At 35.8% G+C, this 22131-nt stretch overlaps 1 protein-coding gene across 1 annotated transcript in view; it reads left to right on the forward strand.

Moving 5' to 3' along the window:
• The window catches only part of CLPTM1L (CLPTM1 like), a 33835-nt gene extending 12143 nt beyond the window's left edge, over positions 1-21692 (forward strand). The window contains exons 7-17 of the mRNA XM_067291151.1: positions 385-479; positions 1807-1891; positions 3599-3702; positions 6402-6467; positions 8610-8660; positions 11738-11820; positions 13654-13688; positions 13977-14032; positions 14116-14160; positions 17902-18017; positions 19383-21692. Of these exons, the coding sequence (XP_067147252.1) occupies positions 385-479; positions 1807-1891; positions 3599-3702; positions 6402-6467; positions 8610-8660; positions 11738-11820; positions 13654-13688; positions 13977-14032; positions 14116-14160; positions 17902-18017; positions 19383-19461 (815 nt within the window). The 3' untranslated portion in view covers positions 19462-21692. The remainder of the gene's footprint in view (positions 1-384; positions 480-1806; positions 1892-3598; positions 3703-6401; positions 6468-8609; positions 8661-11737; positions 11821-13653; positions 13689-13976; positions 14033-14115; positions 14161-17901; positions 18018-19382) is intronic.
• Positions 21693-22131: the final 439 nt, after the last annotated feature.

Raw genomic sequence — 22131 nt, forward strand, 5'->3', positions numbered from 1 at the left:
GCTGTGAAGCTCACTTTCCTGGTGTATCATGTGAAAGTTCACCGGACAAGTTGAATAATCCTTATTCTCCTCCCAGGCCAGGATGAATTCTTGTGCTTGTCGTTTGTGTCTCTGTTGTTCAGCCTAGGTTGTAGTTACGCAGGATATTAAATACACATCAGGCTGCTTCTGACTGATAGATTTTGTTTAAAGCTAGCCAAATCATTAGTCAAAATATACTTAGAATTGGATTTTACCGGTAGAGCTGCCACCTTGTTTTGGATTTATGATTACTTACCAAAATACATGCAGGTAAAATAGGAAGGTTTCTTTCATGCTGGAATCTAGCATAACAGCAACTAATGCTCTAGTATTTCTTGCACGATTACTTGTTCTTTCTCTTAGGGTTTTCAGAAAAGGATGCAGATGAAGTAAAAGGAATTTTTGTGGATACTAACCTGTATTTTCTGGCTCTGACATTCTTCGTAGCAGCATTCCACGTAAGTGGTGAAAATTTGTTTTTAAGAATTATAGCTTATATAAAAATAAAGATTTGCTGAACTTGGACTCCTTTATTTACTGAGAACTGTTCTTGAAAACAGTTATTTCAGTAAAACAGTACAAGTGGTGTCTTGTACAAGTCAGCTGTATTTCCAATACAGAGTTAATATAAAAATCTCAAAGAAGATAGAAGTATGAGTCCATTAGCTATAAACTAATTATCATTTTTTCAGTTGTAGTGGAACCAAAACCCCCAGAATTAAATGCCTGCCAACACTTTCAAATTTTCTGCTAAGCTGAGTTATCACAAGGTGTACCACTGCAGTGGGATAGCTGCGGCGCCAATAATAGTTCTTTGAGCCACTGACTTCTACGCCTGTAGGAATTTAGATCAGCTCCAGGTTTATATTAAAAATTTGTCAGTTGGAATGTGCAGAGCTTGCTGCTATATACATGTTTTTGCAGTGTCCCCCAGCTCTGTCAGCATTCTGTTTATCTTGGTTTAAATGTGAATCTTTCAGTGAACATTTTTTTCCAGATTTCATCATTCTACTTTGAACAATTTTTGTCATCTACAGTTATGCTCAGTACAACTCCCATGTTCTGGTATAATTAAGAACTTGCAGAGCACATTATGCTTCTTTATAGTTAGAGTACATTTAATTAATTTGGTGGGAAAAGTCCTTTATACTTCCCAGTCATACTCATTTATTTTCTTCCTTTCTGTTTATCAAGTTGTGATATATCTATAGGCTGAGAAGAGCTCTTCAAATATTTGTTCTTTTGTGTATCATTTTCCCAAATTTAAAAAGAATACTTTTTCATTAAAATTCCTTGACCCAAGAATTTCTTGAATCATCTGTGTTTTTTCAAATATTGAATGCTTAAAGAGAATATTGAAAAAAAATGGTTTGGAGCAAATAAATTTAATGAGTTTAGTCCAACTTCTTACTGCTGAAATCAAGATAAAACCTGACTTGCCATACTGCAGGATTTTTTTTTCCCCTTAAACTTTGGTACTGTCCAAACCTGAACTGATTAATGCTATCAATCCAATACAAAGCACTTTGAATCTAACTTTAGTATGGTGTTCCCTGATCTGTCAAGGAGCTGAGCAACTTCTCAAGGACCTCAGTTCTTCATCCTCTGTCACAGGCTTCTAAAACAGATTCTTCTTTTAGCTTGTATTTGTGGTGTGTAATTTTGATTCCAGTTTTATGAATCTTGACTTGTAATTCCATCATAAATGCATTTTTAGTAGTTCAGCTGGCAGTCTTTGGTTGGTGCATGTTTCAAGCAAATCAGCATGTGTCTTGCTATTTGCAGCTCCTTTTTGATTTCCTTGCTTTCAAAAATGACATCAGTTTCTGGAAGAAAAAGAGGAACATGATTGGGATGTCTACAAAAGCAGGTATAACCTATAATTCAAAGTGTTATATGTATGTGTGCTATACAGTATATACTGTGCTTTTATTCTTGCTCTAAACTGGCACGTAGATTCATCCAAGGTGATAAAATGAGATGTTTTCTTTCTGTGATCATGGAAAGGTAGCTAACAGGTTGGTTCTAACTTCATTAGCCTGGTGTTCAACTATCACTTGCTTTTAAGCACTCTTGTGTTACTTTCAAGGTTTGACTGTCTTGCAATCAAGAATTAGTTTAAAATTGAGAAGAAATTTAAAATACCCTTTGGTGAAGGGACACAAAAATACTTAGAGAAAAGAATGAGGACATGAAAAAATCTTCTGACTGGAGAGAATGTGTTGTCATATGTAATGTTATCCTGCAAATCCCAAATGTCCATTTTAGATAACAACAAGCACCAAACTTTATTTAAAAAAAATACAATACTATAATGCTGTGGTTTGATTTTTGGATGTGAGAAAGACTGATGAAACATGGTGGTTTGACATCTTGTCAAGCTTTCTTAGAGACAAATTAGAGGTTAGCAACCAGCCTTGGGCACTTGAGGTTAAACATAAAACTACTCAACCTTATTTATTCTGTTAATACTTACTGCTTGTTTTTCTAATAGATTATCCATTGCGATTATAAGTCAAAATGAAAAATCTGGAGTCATTTACCCTCTAAAACTGTATCTCTCTAATTCTACAATATTTACAGATTGATTAAAATATGGGAGGAATATCAATAGGAAAAAATAAGGTGTTGTGACATTAGAATAAACAGCAACATGCTTTTCTCAAGTGGAGATTTCTTCTTTTTTCTTTGTCAGAGGGCATAAGGCATTTATACTGCAGCTGGTATATGTACACAAAAAAGTCAGTGAAAATCTGAAATGATCCAAGGAATTTCAGGCTTGGTAGTGCTATTTGCCAATTAGCTAAGTGAGAAAAGTCAAATTGGAAAGACTGAGGGGTATAGGGTTTTTTTAACCTTACTATCAAAGTGCCAGTGTTCAGTCTCCAGTAATTGACTTGATGATTCCACTGTCTCTTTAGCAAACTTTAATCTCCTTCCTCTCTGTATCTCCTCCTCCTTCCCCTTCAGGAAGTGTGGGACAGGAAATTACCATGAAATGGTTCAACATAATTGTTGATGTCCAAGTGTCTTGTAGCTCTTTCCTATTTCTGTCCCTGCCTAGTTTAATCTAAGAATTATTTAGGAGAAGCTTGTACAAGATTTTGCAGAACCTGAAAAATAACCCTAAAATAAACTGCTTAAAGTTTCAAAGCCATTGAGTAAAATGGATTAATTTTCTCCTAACAGTTTATGAACATTACATTAGTTGCATAAATTTCAAAGATTGGTGTTACTTCGATGCCTTACAGCTTCCTCAAGACAAGACTGATACTGTTGAATTGCTGTAGTACAGAGATCTTCCTTAAATATTCTGATTTCCTTTCATCTCTTGTGATAAAGATTTCATAAAAAGGTTTTGTTCCTTGTTATGTGTCTTTTTATTCAGTCTGCTTGGAGGTATATAGGTAATTGGGCTGCTTTCTAGGATTGCTTAACATATAAAGATGTATGGAGGAGAAGTTCATGCATAAACTGCTTAAGTAAGATAGAATTATAGTAAATAGGCCAACAGTCTTTTGTTGTCTTAACTATTCATTTAAATATTAATAGTTTTGTTTTTTTGTTTTCTGTCTAGTGCTTTGGCGGTGCTTTAGTACTGTGGTAATATTTCTTTTCCTTTTGGATGAACAAACAAGTTTATTGGTACTGATTCCAGCAGGCATTGGTGCAGTGATTGAGGTGAGTTGTTAAAGCTCTAGAACTAAATATCAGTATTCACAGTAACATTCATCCATTGTATCTGGAGTCTTCAAGTATTCTTTAACAGAGCATTTTATAGTTTACTGTACAAAAAGAATGCTAAACTAGTTGCTGGAAAAATACTGCTGGAGTATGCTGTCTTTAAACAGCTTTGTTTAACTGGCTTTCCGTGGTAGAGGAGATTGTGTCCCTTTATTAGACAACTAAATTGGAAGTACGAGCTTTTCTTGGGATGGGCCAGCTGTTATTGTGAAACCAAACACAGGGCTACGTTCAGGTTCCTTCCTGTCACATCCTCTTACAGGCATCACTCACGTGACCAGGCATGAATAACCATGTCAGGGAGCCTTCACGGAAACACTTATCAAAGAGCAGGCTGTGGGCTGACGGAAAGACGCCTCTGGGCTGCAGTTTTCTGCCAGGCCATGACTGAGGTACTCGGGGAAGAAAGAAAAGGAAGAGACTGCTGGCTGTGTTCATTATTCCGGCAGACCATGTCCAGTCAATGGGTTGCAGATACTGCTCGGAAGCCCACTTATTTGTAACAAAGTACAAAGTCAACACTGATGGGAAGAGCAGATCTTATTATTTTTGAGTGTTTAAAACTAAGTTCAGGACTTTGTGGAATTTTTGACTACGCATCTCCTGCAGTTGCAAATGATCTCTGTCAGGACAAAATAGTTCAGAACATACTCTTTTAATCTGAATGCGTTTTAAGTTAGTGATTAAGTTGTTGAATGCAAAGCTGCAAATATGAGCCTTAAAACTTCAGCTTAGTGTATAAAACAGATTAGACTCTAGTGAAAAGTACAAACAGTGATATCCCAAATAGTACCATTTCCTTGACTACAAAACTAATTATTTAGTAATTTGGGATACCAGAATAAATTTTAAAAATATCGTGTATTTCTATGTGTTGTTTTTTCATATTGTATTTGCTACTGTTTTTGTCCTCCAAAAATTAAATTTAATCTTGTATTTCAAAATTTCTTTAGCTCTCTGAAATTTCAACAAGGTTTCAGGGATAAATATATATCCCAATGTGATAATTTGCCATAAACATTCTGCTAATCTTGCCAAATATCTTTTATTTTGATTTTAGCTTATTTGGATTTTAAGGATCAAAAAAATCTTTGAATCTAAAGATTTCAGAAATTCAGAAGGGTTAAATGATTTAAAAATGTGTATTGTCAAGATAAATGACAGTTTTGGTTATAGTAAAAAATAAAAGAAATAGCCTTGGTCTCTAAATTGCTTTCTTTTCAAAAGTTTTAGTGAAAACCAGGTCAGGCACATATGGTAGGGTGACAGACAGGATCAACTATGTTTCAAGATTTAAATTCAGTTGAAACTTTAAGATTTTGCATTCCTGTTTTATAAAGAAGATGGATTTATTGGTTGCCATTACCTAAGAACAGGCAAATCCAGATCTCATTTGTCGAAAGACTCCAAAGTCTTTGTGCCTGTCAGAGATTCTTGTTGGAGCTGCCCAAAGAGCTAAAAAATAGTGCTCTTGGAGATCTGTAGTCCTTATGACTGTTTGCCTCCTGTCATCTTTTTCATACACCTTATTTTCTGGTATGTTGCTTTTGGATTGCAGGCTGGGGGAGCTGCATTTAAGGGATTATATGAGTACATTATGTGAAATTTATATGGAGGGAAAATGTTCTGTAGTTGAAGTTGTTAAAGTACTTGTTGAAGTAAAATATCTCTGATCTCAAGTGATGGTGAGGTAACATGCTTATCTAAAGTGAGAATGAACATATGGATTATACATCTTAAAGAAAATTTGGCTACTGGGGAGTACTCATTCGCAACTTATCCTTAGCACATGTTTCTCATGCAGTAGTAACTGTGACATTGCTGCTGTCATAAGTAGTCTTCTCACTTGTGTCAAAGCTGACAGTAAAGGGTTGCCTTTACCCAATTGTGCTGTTTTGTTTGGAAGATATGATGGGTGGGAAAAGAATATTGGTGTTGTTATTCGAGCAAACAAATTCAAACAAAAAGTTCAAGTCAAACAACCTTGCCCGCAAAAAGTTTCGTGGAATATAGTCCTGCTGAGCTTACTGTATTTTTTAACTTGTAGAAACTATACAATGGGGCAGATACTTGAGTAAATTTTCAGATGAACTGAACCTTTGGTTGCATTAGGGCCAGACTGTAACAGCCTTACACTAAGTAGCCAAATTACCCCATGGATTCACTGACTTTGCCTTAATCCTCGTAGTCCACTGCTGAAATGTAGTGACCATGTAAGGGCCTACTTAGTCAGTGCTAGGTGTTCAGAGGCACCTTCGTCTTGGAAACACCAGCTAACCTTGAAGGCATGTAAAAACTTACTTAGCAGGTGGTTACTGGAGGACATTCAACCTGAGGAGCATTGGTGCTGAGAGCCACTAACTTTCACCCTAGCTCTGCAATACAGATATCGTGGAAAGACTATGTTATTTCACTTCAAGTATATCATCTAATATGGGGACTTAATTGTGCAGACTCTCAATGATTTACCTGTTTGGTGACATGGCTTTCAGTTTGTACACATGTATATGCAGGCAGTCTGCTGCGATCAGGCAATTACTGCATTTATACCTATGACCTTTTGATTATCTGAATCTTGTGGAAGAAATTCCTTTAGATAATTTTGTATGTGTGCAATTTGTTTTTGTTTACCACAGCTCTGGAAAGTGAAGAAAGCTTTGAAAATGACAATCAAATGGCAAGGCATGAGACCCAAAATTCAGGTACAGTAGATATGAGCACTTTAGTGATTAAAGCTGTTGAACTTTCTTTCTCCTTTCAGGTTACTGTGCAACTTGGCTTGCAGTAAAACGAACATATAAAAACTATCAAAGCCTTGTATGCACATCTTTTCTTTGAGGATGACTTAATACAAAAGCTTAGATGAGTAGTTTCAAAATTACAAACTTATTTTTAATCAATTTGTATGGAAGGATTAATGATTTGTAGGTATTTATGATGTGAGAAACTTCAAAACTCCCCTCTCAGTCCTGCTGAATCTTAACAAGTGGGCCTGTGCTCCTGCCGCCATGTTGGAAAAGCACTCTTACCGCACGTGGTGACTTGAACTGAAGGACTGCATTTTTCATGAAACTGAAGGTGCAATTTCTACATTGTGGAACTAGCAGAAGGTGATGTGACCAATGTCCTGGGGACAGGAGAGTCTTAAACTGTTACTACTCTGAGGATCTGTGAAAGTCCTGAGACTACTTGCAGGATATGTGCTGTCAGCTAAGATTCAAATTAATGCTGGCTGTAGTTTGTGGGTTTTGGTTTTTTTGTTTTGTTTTGTTTTTTACATGATTGTGGTCTTTCACTTTTGCTGGTAATGAAGATCATGAAATTCAGGGCCACAATAACTTCATACAAATTTTTTAAAAGTGAGTCTATATTCAAAGAGGTTTTTTTCTTGTTGGTATGAGAAACAGTTGTATAATCTCCAGTGTTTACATAACAAGAAGTTCTGGCATTTTTTGCTGCTTGAAATCTGCATTTTAAGTAGCTGATAGCTCTGTTTGCTCCCTTGACAGTATTCAAGGAAATGTTTTTAAAAAATCACAACTTCTTTGCAATCCTTAGTTCTTTTCAAAGTTTCTGTACTATTACAGCTGTGGTTTGTGTGTGAGCTTGTTTGTTTAAGTCTACAAGAACATAGTTGGTTGAATAGCTTGTTTAGGTTTAAGAACAATATTATTTCAGTCTGGAAACAGAAATCTGTTATTATTTATGCTAACATTGAAAAACCTCTGCATAGTAAAAATGAGGAGAACAAACCATACAAGGATTGACAGGAAAAAAACACTCATCAGGTATTTTTCTTTTAAAATACAGTGTTTTCACAGTTGTTGTACTTGACAAGCTGTTACTTGCTGAATATTGATCCTCTAACTAAAAGCTGGTGAATACTGTTTTCAAAAAAGTACTGTTGGAATGTGTGTAATTGTGATGAAAAGGTTTATTAAAAAAAATAATAATAATAATAACCTTTGACTTCACTGGCTTTTCTGGAGGAAACTATTAGCGATCCTCTTCAGAAAAACGGAATTGAAGTGGAGATAATTCATAATTGACCTCTTTATGCATGAAATGGTTATGGTTATTAAGAACTACTTCCTCTAACAGTCAAATTCCTAGGCATTTGACTTTGCTTTCATTTGGTGAACTCTGCTGTCTGAACAGCACTTTTCAAAGCAGAAAAGTCTTGGATGTTCAATGTAAAATATGAAGGAAAAAATTATACATTGTAGGCTACCCTATATTTAGCAGACTGCTCACATCATTTATAGTGACTGTCTTATATAGATGCATATAAGAGCTTTGAACTATTACTAAACTGTATGTCCAGTAGTAGTTTAGTTGGCAGTTTAAATCTCCATTTAGGCAGTTGCGCAGTAAATGCTAAGGACTTTGTTTTGTGTCAGTAGAAAATGTGTTATTTTTGAGGTGCTAATTAGTTTGGAATAAGATTACTGTTTGGAGCGTAGTGTGATGCTAAAATTATCATACAAAGAAAAGAACCTTCCCTGTAGAAATGCCTTAGTCATTTTCAGCTTATCATGGGATATAACAAATATATTCTTTTGAACCTTTTGTTATAATCTTCTCTGAAAAATGCAATTAAATATGAATTGCTGTATGATATCGAATGCTATTTGGAGGGAAAATGCACCTTCACCTTTAAGTAACATTTTGTCATGTATGTTTCTTCCCTTATTAGACATTCTGAATAGATGGTGGCATCCTGTAGATTTTAAAGTCTAATACTTTAGGAATATTCTTGAATTTTACAGCAACCTTTTACTTTGGGTAAAAAAATACTTTTTTCCATAATTCTGACTTAATTTTATATTTTATATATTTTGCAGTTTGGTACATACAATGACTCTGAAAAGAAAACTGAGGAATATGATTCCCAGGTAAGAGGGAATCCTGTGACTTTTGATATATAAATATTAATATTGCCTACTGATCATGCTTTGAACACATAGTAAGATCTTTTGTCCTAGAGTCATTATAGAATTGCAAATTAGTGCTGTCTCTTTCAAATTGAGACACCTGATTTGTTGTATGGGTAAAGCGCTCAGCTAGCCTTGGTTGTTACCCTAAGGCTGACTACATGTGAACAATTTCACCTGTCACTGACTTGAACTGAAAATGTTTAAACTAGGTAGGAAATATTCTGAATTGTCTTCTATTCTTACGGTTTTAACAAGGCATCACCTTTTGGCCACCCAGAAGAGATAGTAGGCTAGATGGACACTTGATCCAGCCCGGTGCAGGTGCCTTATGTTCTTATGGTGTGTCTGATTTTTAATTATAGCTTGCAACAAGATTCCTTAGGAGTAACAAAACCTAGTATTAAATTATTAGTTCTGTGCTTCAGTAATGGACTTCAGATAAAGGGTATTCCTAATGCTACTGAAGAGCAGAAACTTCATGGTTATGGTCCTCTGTTCCTTTATTATGTTTTAGACAAGTGTTGGTCTGTCTTATAAGATGGTATTTTGATAACTTCAAGTTAAGCATAGCCAGCAAATCAAAGGAAGTGATTATACACCTCTCCTCAGCACTCGTTAGACTGTATCTAGAATACTGCATCCAGTTTTGGGCTCCCAAATACAAGAAAGACATTGATAAACTGGAGCAGATTCAGCAGAGAGCCACTAAGATGCTGGAGCATTTGCCCTGTGAGGAGAGGCTGAGGGTGTGGGGTTTGCTCAGCCTGGAGAAGAGGCAGCTTCAGGGGGTCTCCCAGCACCTATGAGGAGGTTATTAAGAAGATGGAGCCAAGCTCTTTATAGTGGTGGAGGACAAGAGGAAATGGGCATAAATAGAAACAAGAGGTTCAGACTGGGTAATAGGAAAAATCTCTTTCACCATGAAGACAGTTAAGCATTTTAACAAATTGCTCAGAGAGGCTGTGCGGTCTCCGTCCTCAGAGGCTTTCAAGGCCAGACTGGATAAAGCCCTGAACAATCTGGTCTGACGCCATGGCTGGCCTGGTCTTAAGCAGGAAGGTGGACTGTTTGACCTTCTGACCTGAGTTATCATATGATCCTAAGCTTTAATGCAAAATACTTTCTAGGATTTGTCTTCCAGAAGCTAAATGGTATGGTTCCACATGAAAGAATATATTCTGCCTTGGCCTCCATTTGTTCCAGATAAAATGTGCAGGCAGTATATTATCTCTGTATCTCTAATCCTCCTCAATAAGGCAGAGCACTGAGGTAGAGTCATCTCTCCCTCTTCAAAGTGAACAAGCCAAAAAACTTGCATTCTTAAAAGCTAATATTTTTCATTCAATGCTACTAGACTGGTTCTCTCAATATGAAAAATTTGGAATGAATACATAAGAATCATGTTCTTATTTCATGGCATTTTAGTTTCTTTGATTGTTTTGTGAGGAATCTTGTCAAAAGTTCTTTTGAAATGTAGGTGAATAAAACAGGTCCCTTTTGTCCACATGCTTGTTTCATCCTTCAGAAAGTTGTGATAGAGGCATTGCTTCCATTTACAAATAGCCACATTGACTTGCCAAATATACCATCTGTATGTTACCAATTTAGTTATTTCATTTTTTACCAGTTTGGTATGAGTGCCAGCTTTACTGGTCTGTAGTTTCTTTGATCTGCCCTGAAGGCTATGTTAGAAATAGGTGTCATCTTTGATTTTTCCAGTATGAAGACAGTCTTGAGTGATAAGTTACATCAGCGGTGAGTTCATTTCTTTTATAAGAAAGACTTTATGATTCCTGGGTGAATGCCACCTAGTTCTAGCAGTCTGTTACTATATACTGTCAGTGTTTTAGATGCAAAACCTCTTTTCCTGACACTTCTAATTTAAGAGTTTGTGTGATGTGTCCAAGTTTCTCTACAGTGAAAACAGATGTGAAGAAATAACTTAGCTTTTCTGCTATAGACTAGACTTTTGAGTGCCGTTTTATATCATCTGTTGACCTTACATACCCTAGCAGGCTTCTTCTCATATGTTCAAAAATGGGTTTGGAGGTGCCATTGAAAACTTGGTCTTCAGTCTTTTTTGGCCTGCTGTGGTGGTGTTATTAACTTGCAGGCCTTCTTGTGGGCTTCATGAAAATCATTCATGATCCCCAAAATCTGCCTCCACATTCCTCTCCAGAATGATGTTTTGTTGATTTGCCTGGGGACATTTGAAGGCTCCTTCTATAATAGAGGAAGTAGTACTCGTATTGTTATAAAATGAATTACACAGTTGGTAATTAATAAAACTTTCTTTACGGGCCTGCCTTTCCCATGAGATTGGGGAAATTGGGTGTTGACCAATCATATTGAGTATACATGTTATTTTCACTCTTTATCTTGAGGGAACAGATACCCCAGTCAATTGATATCATCAGAAAAAGTAGCAGAATTCTCTGATGAAAATTATATGAATTTAAGGAACTCTTATCTTCTTTCTGTACTGGAAAGTTTTAAAAGATGTTACAGCATTAATTGATCTATGGATTAGATACACATGCTGGTATAACAAAGACCTAAAGTTTTGAGTTACTTCTGTGTTTGAAGCTGAAATCTGGTTGAAACATTGTCTGAGAAGCAGAACTGCAAGTAACTTATCTGAAGAGGAATATCTTAATGGGTTGTTGTTCTTGCATGTTCCTCACAAATTTGAAAACTGATATTTGTACCTGTTATTTATGTGGAGGAATGTTCGCGTACTTCCTGATTTATGAAAATACTTGAACACTGGTGTTAAACAGAGAGCTATTCTTAGACTCTGATCTACATACTGTGTCATTTTGCCTATGTAGGCTCTAAGCAGCTTTGGTGGTCTGAACTGAGCACTGGAATTTTTACCTTCTCTTGAACTGGAGCATATTGGAAATAATAGTAGATATTCAGAAAACGGAAAAGATTTTCAGGGAAAAACCTATGTGGCTGTCTTCCAGTTGACATCATGAAAAATCCATTACTTATAAAATGTGAACTAACAGATTACTTTCCTTCTCTATTAGGCTATGAAATATTTGTCATATTTACTGTATCCACTCTGTATTGGAGGTGCAGGGTATTCCTTGCTGAATGTCAAATATAAAAGGTATGGTATTGTAAACCTATAAATGATTTTATATAGAATTGAAATATTTCACATTTTTTTCAGTACTAATTCGTTTGAGATGATGCGATATGGAAATCGGTTATTTTAGGTTGCTTGATTCATAAGTTAGGAACCAGAAACTTCCTAGTTCTATAGGATTTAAAACTGGAAAGACTAGCTGCCTTTTAACATCCTGTAAGCTACAGGCAATTGTACTTCACAGGTGAGCCGGTAGTGCTGTAGTATAGAATTCAGTAACTTACAAGAATAAGCTGTCAATCAGAAGAGGAGGAAGAAAGCTGCCAGTGATGTTAAGAGAACAGATAACATGGGGGAGAGAGCAGAGGAATTCAGTGGTTGAACCTATCCAATAACAGAAAGAAGCAAAAAGGCCCCCAAATTACTTCTCTTCTGACCCTGAGTGGTTCCTCTGTTCTTAAATGTGATGGTTAGGATGGTAAGCAAGCAGAAGCATTTTTTAAGAATGGAGTCTGTATGCCTTCAGAGCCATGGCTTTACTGCACTGTATCAAGTCTTCAGCTCTTGTTAATGTTTGATATTTCACGGAAAGGTGAAACTCCTGTCCACTTTCATGCAAAATAATACAGCTAGTTCATTTTCTATTGGAGAAATATAGAGAAGTAGACAGCCATGAAGCTTTGTTGTAGAAACAAGCTGCAAATGCCTGGTGAGGGCCATGCATGAAAATCCTTCATATTCTCTAGGCCACGTGGGGATGGGAGGGAAAACAACAGCTTAAAATAGCATCAAAAAGGACTATTATTGCCACATATGTGGGCAATAGTGTTTGTAGTAGAAACTGAGACAATTTATGAGCTATTGGAAAAATATATTTTTCAGTGGTTCTTGTCTCTGTAAGGAGTTAAAGATGCAGCATTTAAACAAATTTTTGCTTTTCTTACAAAATTCTTAAATTCATTCACTACTGCAAAATAATATATGCTAAGTGTTCTGTAAGCTGTAGTTTAAGAAAATGAAAACAATTAGTACAATTTTGATCACTGTTAAATCTACTTTTGTAAAGAAATGTGATGGAACAAATAATCTTAGCAGTGGATTATCCTTTAATCTTACAGGCTGTGTTTTCTGATTTATTTTGTAGAGGCATGTGGGTTAATGTTGCTCCAGTTAGAACATTGCTGTTAATCTGTGTACAAGTTCAATTTCAAATAATGCAATGTGAGCATTGCAATTATTAGCCTTTCTTACTGTTGCAGACGGAAGGATGGAATTTAACCACCATGTGTAACACTATTGTTATTTGGCTAAGGTTGTGCTCCACTGAACGTTTGGGAGGTTTTGTTAGATTTAACTAGGGGAAGATGTAGATTCCTTGTATTTACTCTTTAAAAACAGTGTATACTGTAGCGGTCGGCACTGATTGATATTTGTCTTAAATTTGATAAATCCTTGCAGTGCCATGTTAAGTCTCATTAATATTTAGAAATACAGTGGTACCCTTTGTAGGCATTAATATGGACATTGCACGGTGCACCCTGATGTAGTTTGGATGGAGGAGTCTTGGAACATTCTGAAAAATTATTGAAGCTGTTGATAAAGTTCTCCAGACGTGTTGGATGCCACTGATAAGTGTCCATTGCTTAAACTATTAGGAGCTTTTCTGGAGCCCTTTCTAATCAAAGGAAGATGTGAGGTGTTTAGTTCTTCTGTAAAGTAGTTCACAAGATAGCCAATTTCATTGAGGAGTCAGGTAGCCCTTGGCAGCATACAGGCACTGGGATGGATGTATTATGGGTATATCTATTTGGCTGAGGTGGAAAAGTAACTGGACTGTCTTTTGTTTGTTTGCAGCTGGTACTCCTGGTTGATTAACAGCTTTGTCAACGGTGAGTACCCTCTTTTTTTTCCTTCTATTCATACCTCTTCAAATTAACGCCAAGACTCAAAAGTAGAAAACTAACTGGCATCAGCTGGAAGAATGTGATATGGAATAATAATTTGACCGTGGTTTCCAAAATTATCACAGCAATTGAGAAAAGGGAGAAGTGAACCAAAAGAATTAGATGCAGCTTCTCTCTTTAGGAGGAAAAATGTAGATCTGTAATTGAAAGTACAGTTGGCTGGTGTACTTCTGTTGTGCATTTACATCTAAACTATTCATATTTTATCTTCAGGAGTGTATGCTTTTGGATTCCTATTTATGCTGCCCCAGCTGTTTGTAAACTACAAGGTAAGATTGGAAAGTGATAAAAGACAACTTTTCTAGTCTCTTCTTCCAGACTTTATTACAACTTGATATTTTTTTAATCCTAGATGAAATCTGTTGCACACTTACCATGGAAGGCTTTCACATATAAAGTAAGTAAAGCTGTACTTCTTTTTAAAGACTTGTGCTGTTATTTCAGAAATAACTTTTTCTTGAGAAACAGGGTAGTAATACCTAGCTGGAGGCTGACTTCATTTTTAAGAACTAAGCTGCCAGTAAAAGTAGAACTTTGTTTGCAACTGTCCTTTTTAAAAAAAAAAAAAAAAAAGGCAAACAATTTCCATTTTTCATAATGGCTTCCATATAATGAGAATAATTGCATCCCAATTTTTATGAAAATATTGCTTTTTCTCCTGTCCTGTGTGGGTACAAATGTTGGTCCTGCAAATAATTTTTTTCAGTCTAAATTTAATACATTATTTTAGCAAGTGAGAGATTTATTACTGAATGACAGTTCTTAAGAAATAGATAGGGCTGACAGAAGACCTTATTTTGACAGGTTCCAGGAGTGACCAGAGTTTGAAGTAATGTACACACTGTGTTGTGCTTATATAGTAATTCTGAACTTCTGGGAAATGTAGTGACTAATGTATAGTAAGTTGTTATATGATGGTGAAAAAGGGGTTGCACTGTGGTGTCCCCACTACCTAGGGCTACCATTGTAGGAAATAATGCAACAACATAGCAAAGCTTAGCACCAAACTTTAGAGGAGGAGAAAATTAGTTCATTTCAGAACAAAATCAGTTCACTGTCTCATACCTGCACTCCCCCAGGCACCCACATGTGTGTCCAAATGATTTGTAGAGTATTCAGGCACCAAAATGGGTGTATCCAAGTAGCCCAGTCAGGATTCCTTGTGATGATATGGAGAACAAGGGACACCAACCTGAGTTCCCATGTCTCCTACATTCCTCCTAAATTGGCAGCTACATGCTGGTTTGGGATGTTTTGTTCTCTTATGCTTTAACAGCAGATAGTGTTTGGTCTCCATCCTGTCCCACCTCAGTGAGTCGTTAGGATTGTTTGTACTGCCCTTTGTGTTCTTGATAATTGTGTCCTGAGAAGCTACACATCCATGTGCTGGGATCTTGATAACCTTCTAATCTGGGTGCCATCAACGTGCCCTTTTTTTGTGCTTCCACATGTGACCACTTTAATTCATTCATCCTTCACACCAGTGTATCAACATTCTCCACAACATAGTCTTTCAAAATAAGTGGTGTTAAAAGCTTTTAAAAACATGGTGTGCACTTTTGAACTGATAATCTGGGACAAAGGAACTAAAAATTTGAAATTAAAAGAGCCTTTCATAGTATAGCCTTTTATATTTCTGTGAGCCTGCAGCCATAGCCACAGTTTCTGCCTTCCTAATATTTTTAAGAAATCACAAGGACCTAGCAAAAACAGATTGAAATATACCTGGTAGCAGGATAGCAACTAAACAGTATGCAATATGGAAATATGGCCCAAAAATTAAAATGAATTTCTAGTCTTTCAGCTATCTAGTAGGCAAATCAGCCTGTCTCCTAAGAGGAAAAAGATGAACTATATTATTAGTGAATGTTAGTGAACCAATTTCAGTTTTACTTTGGCAACAAAATACGTGTTTTGTAACTGAGCAGAGACCTCAGCAGTTGAATAGGCAACACAGGTTGTATTCAAAGCAGTAAAATGCACTTTCTGAATAGCCGCCTTCTACTGAGCACTTACGTTCTTGTTAAAAGATGCCAGAGGCTACCCCCAACAAAGGCTTGTGTGTACGTAGAATAAGTATACAATTTTTAAAATTATTTTTAACTATTGGGCTTTGGAGGGGGATAACTTACTTTTTTCTAGTGAATATTTAAAGCTGCTTGCTGTCTTCTGCACTTTGAATAGTGGAAAGAATAGTCTGAGGTCTCATGTGTGCTTGTTTTTGGAGATAAGAGAAACCTTAATTTTTTTCTGTATTCTGGGCTTTGGTCCTAATCAATGGAAAGAGCTACTAATGGAGTCTGCAAGCCCTCTCTCAAAATAGTGAATTGATATCATTTCAATAGCTTGTTACAATTATTTAAAGAATGTCTTAGGAAGCTTCTGAAGATCCTATTAAAATCCAAAAAACTAGAGCAAGTTCACTTCAGGGCACGTTTAAATAAAATCTGAATGTTTTAGTTTGGGATGTTTCCCTGTTTTGGTGTGATTTGGCATTTTTGATATTCACGTAAGCAGGCAAAGCATTTTTTGCCTTTAATTTGAATTCTACATTTTGTTAATATCTCTAGGAGTTTATGCTCTCTCTAGGAAACCTTTTTTTATTATTTATGAATAGCAAAAATGTTACCTAGGTACGGTATTCTTTTTGTTACAGAAGACTGGCAAAAATTGAGATCCTTCTAACTTTTCAGTTGCTGCAGTTGCTATTTTTAAGCACAGGAACACCTTCAAATGAAGTAATTAATCTCAAAAGCAGACCAGTGAGACTAAACACTGTTAGAAGGGCTGCCTTCAGGTATTCGGTTTGGATGACTTTTGAGGGCTGCATAAGTACCTGAAAGGGTGGGGAATTGAGTGTTTGTTGGAAGACATGGCTTGGATGGTAACTTGGAAAGGCCTCACTTTGTAATTTGTTGGGGTTCTTTTGTTCTGCTGGCAGATCTTCTTTGCGCAGGCTTGAGAAGTGCTGTCTGTATTCTTTGATCACTTGGGATTGACAGATTTGTTTTGACTTGCCAGAAAGAGCTTGCCTGTTGGAACTAATCAGAACTCTTTCCTTTCCAACATCCCAATTTTCCACTGATGAGTTGACTTTGTTTCATCATATAGACATTGGGTTTTTTTCCCCCAAGAGCGAGTCCTCCTCTAGTTAGAAAATGCATCACTTTCCTCACTTCTTAAGGTATGGATTTATATACAGTTGAGCCAGACTAAGAACTCACCAATAATGAAAGAAGAAGCCATGTGATCTTTTTGCTCTTGTAAGCAGATTCAATCTGTTAACCCAATCGTGAATATTCTTTGCTGGCTTTGTTTCCTGCTGTTTTTAGTGATTTGAATCAGTTTGTTGCACCATCTGATGAGTGCTAGAGCAGGTACACTGTAAGTATCCCTCCCCGTAGGCTAGGATCAGATCCAGAAGAGTTACCTTTCTGTTTATTTCTTTACCTCCTCTGTCAAAATATTTTCACCCGTGCACAGCTCAGAGCCTGTTTGTATTGCTTTCCCAGCAGATGTCTGGGAATTTAAACTTTCTCATTCAAAAAAAGTAGCCAGAAAATATTTTACTATTGCTGCAAAAACAGAACCTATAGCATGCCTAGTTGAGTGGAGTCAAAAAACTTGAAAATGATGTAAGGTTGCCAAGTTAATGTTCTTAATAGTAAATGAATAAGAGTTTTTATACAAATTATTTCATTTTCCCACAGAAAATGAAAGTGAACTATGACATTTTGTGAATCCTGAATATTTTGAGTAATGGGAGGCTATAGTGTTTCATCTGTTTCTTTCAAAGATTTCAGTGAAGTTGCTAATGTATGCCTTTTCCTCACATAGCAATACTCTCACTTGCCTGAAGTAGTCCTACTTCCTTTTCACTTGTAACATGCACTGTGTTTACACATTGTCTGTAATTGTGTGGTTTAAAGTAGACAGTACAGCCTTCATTAAAGGAAGGCACTTTGAAGTTTGCATTAATTAGTTTTTCAGCCTAACCCTTAAATATTGCTATAGATACATAATAAGCTGTGTATCTACTGAAAAATATTGTTCTAAAAAGCTGTTTCCTGTAGCTCTGTATGACAGATTACTTCCTTTCTTCATACCCAATTGAAGTATGCTTTTCTTTCATTTTTAGGCATTCAACACCTTTATTGATGATATTTTTGCTTTTATCATCACTATGCCAACATCTCATAGGCTGGCATGCTTTAGAGATGATGTCGTGTTCCTGGTCTATCTTTACCAAAGATGGTATGCTTTTCTTTAATATTGATAAGAGTTTTTAAAGTACTCTAAATGCTTGCAGCCTTATTGCTATAAAGAATTACAGAATAGTTTGGGATAGCATAGTTTGGGATAGACTTTAAACAGAATTTTTATACCATATTTATATATGTAGTATGGTCTGGATAATGGTACTTCTGTATCTGCCTACTGAATGGGAAGGCTGAGCGAGGGATTCTGAAAAGGCAATCTCAATACAAATAAGCTGAGCATAGCAAAAGCACCTTCCCATAACTGACAGTATTCCTGGACCCTTTTTAGTATGCTAAGAGAGTAGTCAAGTACTAAACTCCTCTTCTCGCAGCACTTAAAGAATTCTTGTCTCTTTTCCCTTCTCACTCCCCAAACAAGGCTCCTGCTTTTCAACAGGTGGAGTTTCACATTTGCAAGTTGCCAAAAAAAAAAAAAAAAAAATTAACCTGAAAGACAAAGACCTGAAGTAAGGTGGAAAAGAGCAATTCTTAAGTTTGCATTCACAAACCCATGTAGGAGTTCTGGGCTTCTAACCCTTGCCAAGGGGCTGCCTGTCCATAACAGGCTTCCGTAGCTGAGGCACACTTCCTGAGTTGCTCTGCAAGACACTAACACAGGATGTTTTCTGGTGAAGGATTGCCCTGCTCTGCTTTTGTCTGTTTCCAAAAACAAGTTATCAGATTCTCCAGTAATTTAAGTATCTGGCAAGTTTCCGATTCTGTTTGAGTAAATGAAAGCAGAAGGGAAGAAGGCTCCATATAGTAGCCATTGAAATATTATTCATAAGTTAAGCTAAATAAGATGTATTCTTGTGTTCAACAGTAAATATTTATCTGTGGAGCAAACAGGAATTTTAAGCCTAGTTCACATTACACCAGATTATGTGGATGTTTACATCTAACTAATCATTAATACTAAATGAGAACTTGAGTTTTAGCTTTATATAATTCCACATAAAACAGGCACCTTTCAAGGTACTGTTTTAGAAATTAAGAGCACAACAACTTCTGACAGGGGCTTGGCACTGGGTTCAACTTGGGAGAAGCATCCTGGACTGCTTGAGAAATACTCCCACCAAGCCTTAGGGGAGCTCTTTCATCCTTTGAGAGGCACTGCTATGAGACAACTAGTTAAGTCTTCATATGAAGAAACTGATGTGTCTGTAGCTGATCTTTAAGACTGTTGTGTTTTTAGGCCACAAATGGGAATAGAGAATATGATAAGAAAGGAATTGACTTGTAAAATAAAGTAGGATGACAAAGGAATTCACTTTTAAAAGCAAGTAGCACAGAACTGCTTGAATCTCATTAAACTGGCAGACAGTATTGCATGTAACTAATCTTTTTTTTTTTCTGCCAGGCTTTATCCTGTGGATAAGAACAGAGTGAATGAGTATGGAGAATCTTATGAAGAAAAGCCCCAAAAAAAAAGCTCATAGAGAATAACTAAGAATTGAAGATTCTGACCCTTGGACTCTTACTGGTTACATGTATTATCTGGTCTTAAGGAAAAACTTATTTAATAAGAGTATTTTTAAAGCTTATGAAAGAACTACATGGACAATACATCTTCTATATTGCCAAAATCTAGTTTTGATATCCTATTTCAAGATTCCTTTTTGTCCTCACAAGGTCAACAATCTGCCAGATGTCATTCAATATCCTTCTGCATTTAAACTTTTCTCCAGTGAAAACCTTAAGTGTCCTCATCATTATAATTGATATCCAAATCTATGTTTTTAAGTCAACTCAGTAACTGTAAGTGTGGTGCCTGTGCCACTAGGCTAGGAAGAGTGAAAAAATAACCCAGTGTGTTACAGTGGAATGAAGCATCACTGCCAAACTGGAAGCTGTCAAAATTAAAATGTATAGTTATTGGACTGTACACTAACTACAAGTTGATAATAGAAATTCTAGAGATCATGATTAAAATTGTACATGGGCATTTAGGTTCATAGCTTAAAATAAATTTTGTTGGAAATAGAGACAGATGGGGCTGGTAAAATTCAAATCTTGGGCATGTCCTTAGCCTACAACATGGCAGAGGATTTGTTGTCTTAAACTGAATGAAGATGTGAAAAAACTGTAACATGATTTATTTTAGTATGTATCTAAGTTTATATAAATCATTCTGTATTGTTAACAGATCTTCTGATTTCTTGTCATAGCAGGTATTCATATAATGCAAATCATTGTGATGTGCTAAGAATGTCTCTTAACACATCTTAAATTCTTCATAATGCGGTACCCCATGACCTAATAGACCAATTTTCTCATGTTTCAAAGGGAACAATTCCTTGGTCTTTTCCTTCTCCCTCTCATCCCAGTTCTGTTTATAAGACAAAACATATATCATTCAAATGGAATGATTTTGCTTAAATACAATACAGGCTCAACAGGTTACCTAAAAACAGGGAAAAAAACCCAACCTGTTTAAGAACAGATATAATTCACTTTTAAACATTCTAAAATCTGTATTCCATGGAACAGTTTATGAAAGTGGGGTATGCTGATCTGTTTCTCATAATCAGATTAGCAAAAATAATCAGGTTGAAATTGAATTGTTTACCAAAATTCAAACTGCACAGGTGTATTTAAAAACTCTAGCTCTATGTTTCTTAGTGACAGTAAATGAAATATATAGCGCATGACTTTTAGCAGCAAATAAAAATGCTTAATTCTAAAAACCAGAATGGGATGACTAGTTCTAGTTTCTTTTTGGTCAATGACTTTATACACATTAACCCTAATGATTCTTAAGTTTCTTTCCAAATAACTGCTAACCAAAAGGTTTTCATTAAATTGCACACTGTTTGTGCAAGGCTATTTAACTTCAACATGCTATCGATTTGAAACGTAAATTGAATAACTTCACAGAACACAGATCTACTACCGTGGTCTGTTACTATTTTATGAAGTAGACTTTATCCAGTCCTAATATTGAAGAAGTCTAAAGGCATAAATACTTGGGTCCCAAAAAGATACAGAAATGTGCTGAACTTCTTTTGTCATGGACTATAGTCTTTCCTTACTGAAGTCCTTATATACTGCTGACAGTGTAAAGGAGTCTTGAAGTGGATATTTAACTACTTTTCATGTTAAGCTCTTTACATTGTTAGTTGTAAATAAGGAGGACCATAGATCTATTGATTTTTATCATTAGACAAGCATAAGTCTATACAAAAATGGGGTTGTAGTTGCTATACCATGTACCTGTTTTGGATTTGTTTGGAAGGAGCTCTTTGCTGTAAAGCAAATTAATTTGGGACTCTTATTTCATAATAGTAGTTAAATGTTTGAAAATTTTATCCTGATATAAATAATGCAAAAAGGCAATGCATCCCTTTTTGTGCCATTTTAAAATAATCAAGTCATTGATTCTTCTAGAGTGGCTTCTGAAAGTCCAGAATACCATATTCAGGTATTTATAACATTTCAGCATTCACTTTTTGTATGTAGCTTGTTGAAAAATCACTCTTGCACCTTTACATACTGTGAGTTTATTGCTCTTCTGTCTTGCATTTCTGATGACAATGACCTCATAATATCCCATATAGTAGTCATAAAGAATATAAAATTAGAGCATTTGAAGTCTTTAAAATGAACCAGACTTTCCTGCTTAGTTCATTGTTTTATGCATTCCACTTCCAAATAAAACACTTGCATATGGGACAGAGTTATTTTTTGTTTTTGGAAAGATGATGAAAAACTATGTAAGTAGTGTAACTTTGGAGATATTAAATGTTTCAACTTTCTGGTTGTGGAAATAACTAACAAAACAAAAATGTGGTTCTATACATGATTAATATCAAAAGTTTGAATTTTTTTCTTCTATATCTAGAATTTCATTTAATATACTGCAGATCATGCTTAATGATCAGTATCTGCTCTACTTAAGAGTTTGAGAATAACTTAACTTTCTCACTTCTAATAGGATTAACTGTGGTAAACAAGTAGGTGACAATCTCACATTCTCATCATCATCATTAGAGTTGTAATGGGTTTGGAAGATGTTTAAAAATTACAGTGATTTGTATGTGTCTGTGTGTGTTAGACTTAACTAGGAAAAGCATAGTATGCTTCTGGAAGATACTATTACACAATACTTA

Source organism: Apteryx mantelli, chromosome 2 (genome assembly GCF_036417845.1).
Source record: "Apteryx mantelli isolate bAptMan1 chromosome 2, bAptMan1.hap1, whole genome shotgun sequence".
Classification (NCBI taxonomy): domain Eukaryota; kingdom Metazoa; phylum Chordata; class Aves; order Apterygiformes; family Apterygidae; genus Apteryx; species Apteryx mantelli.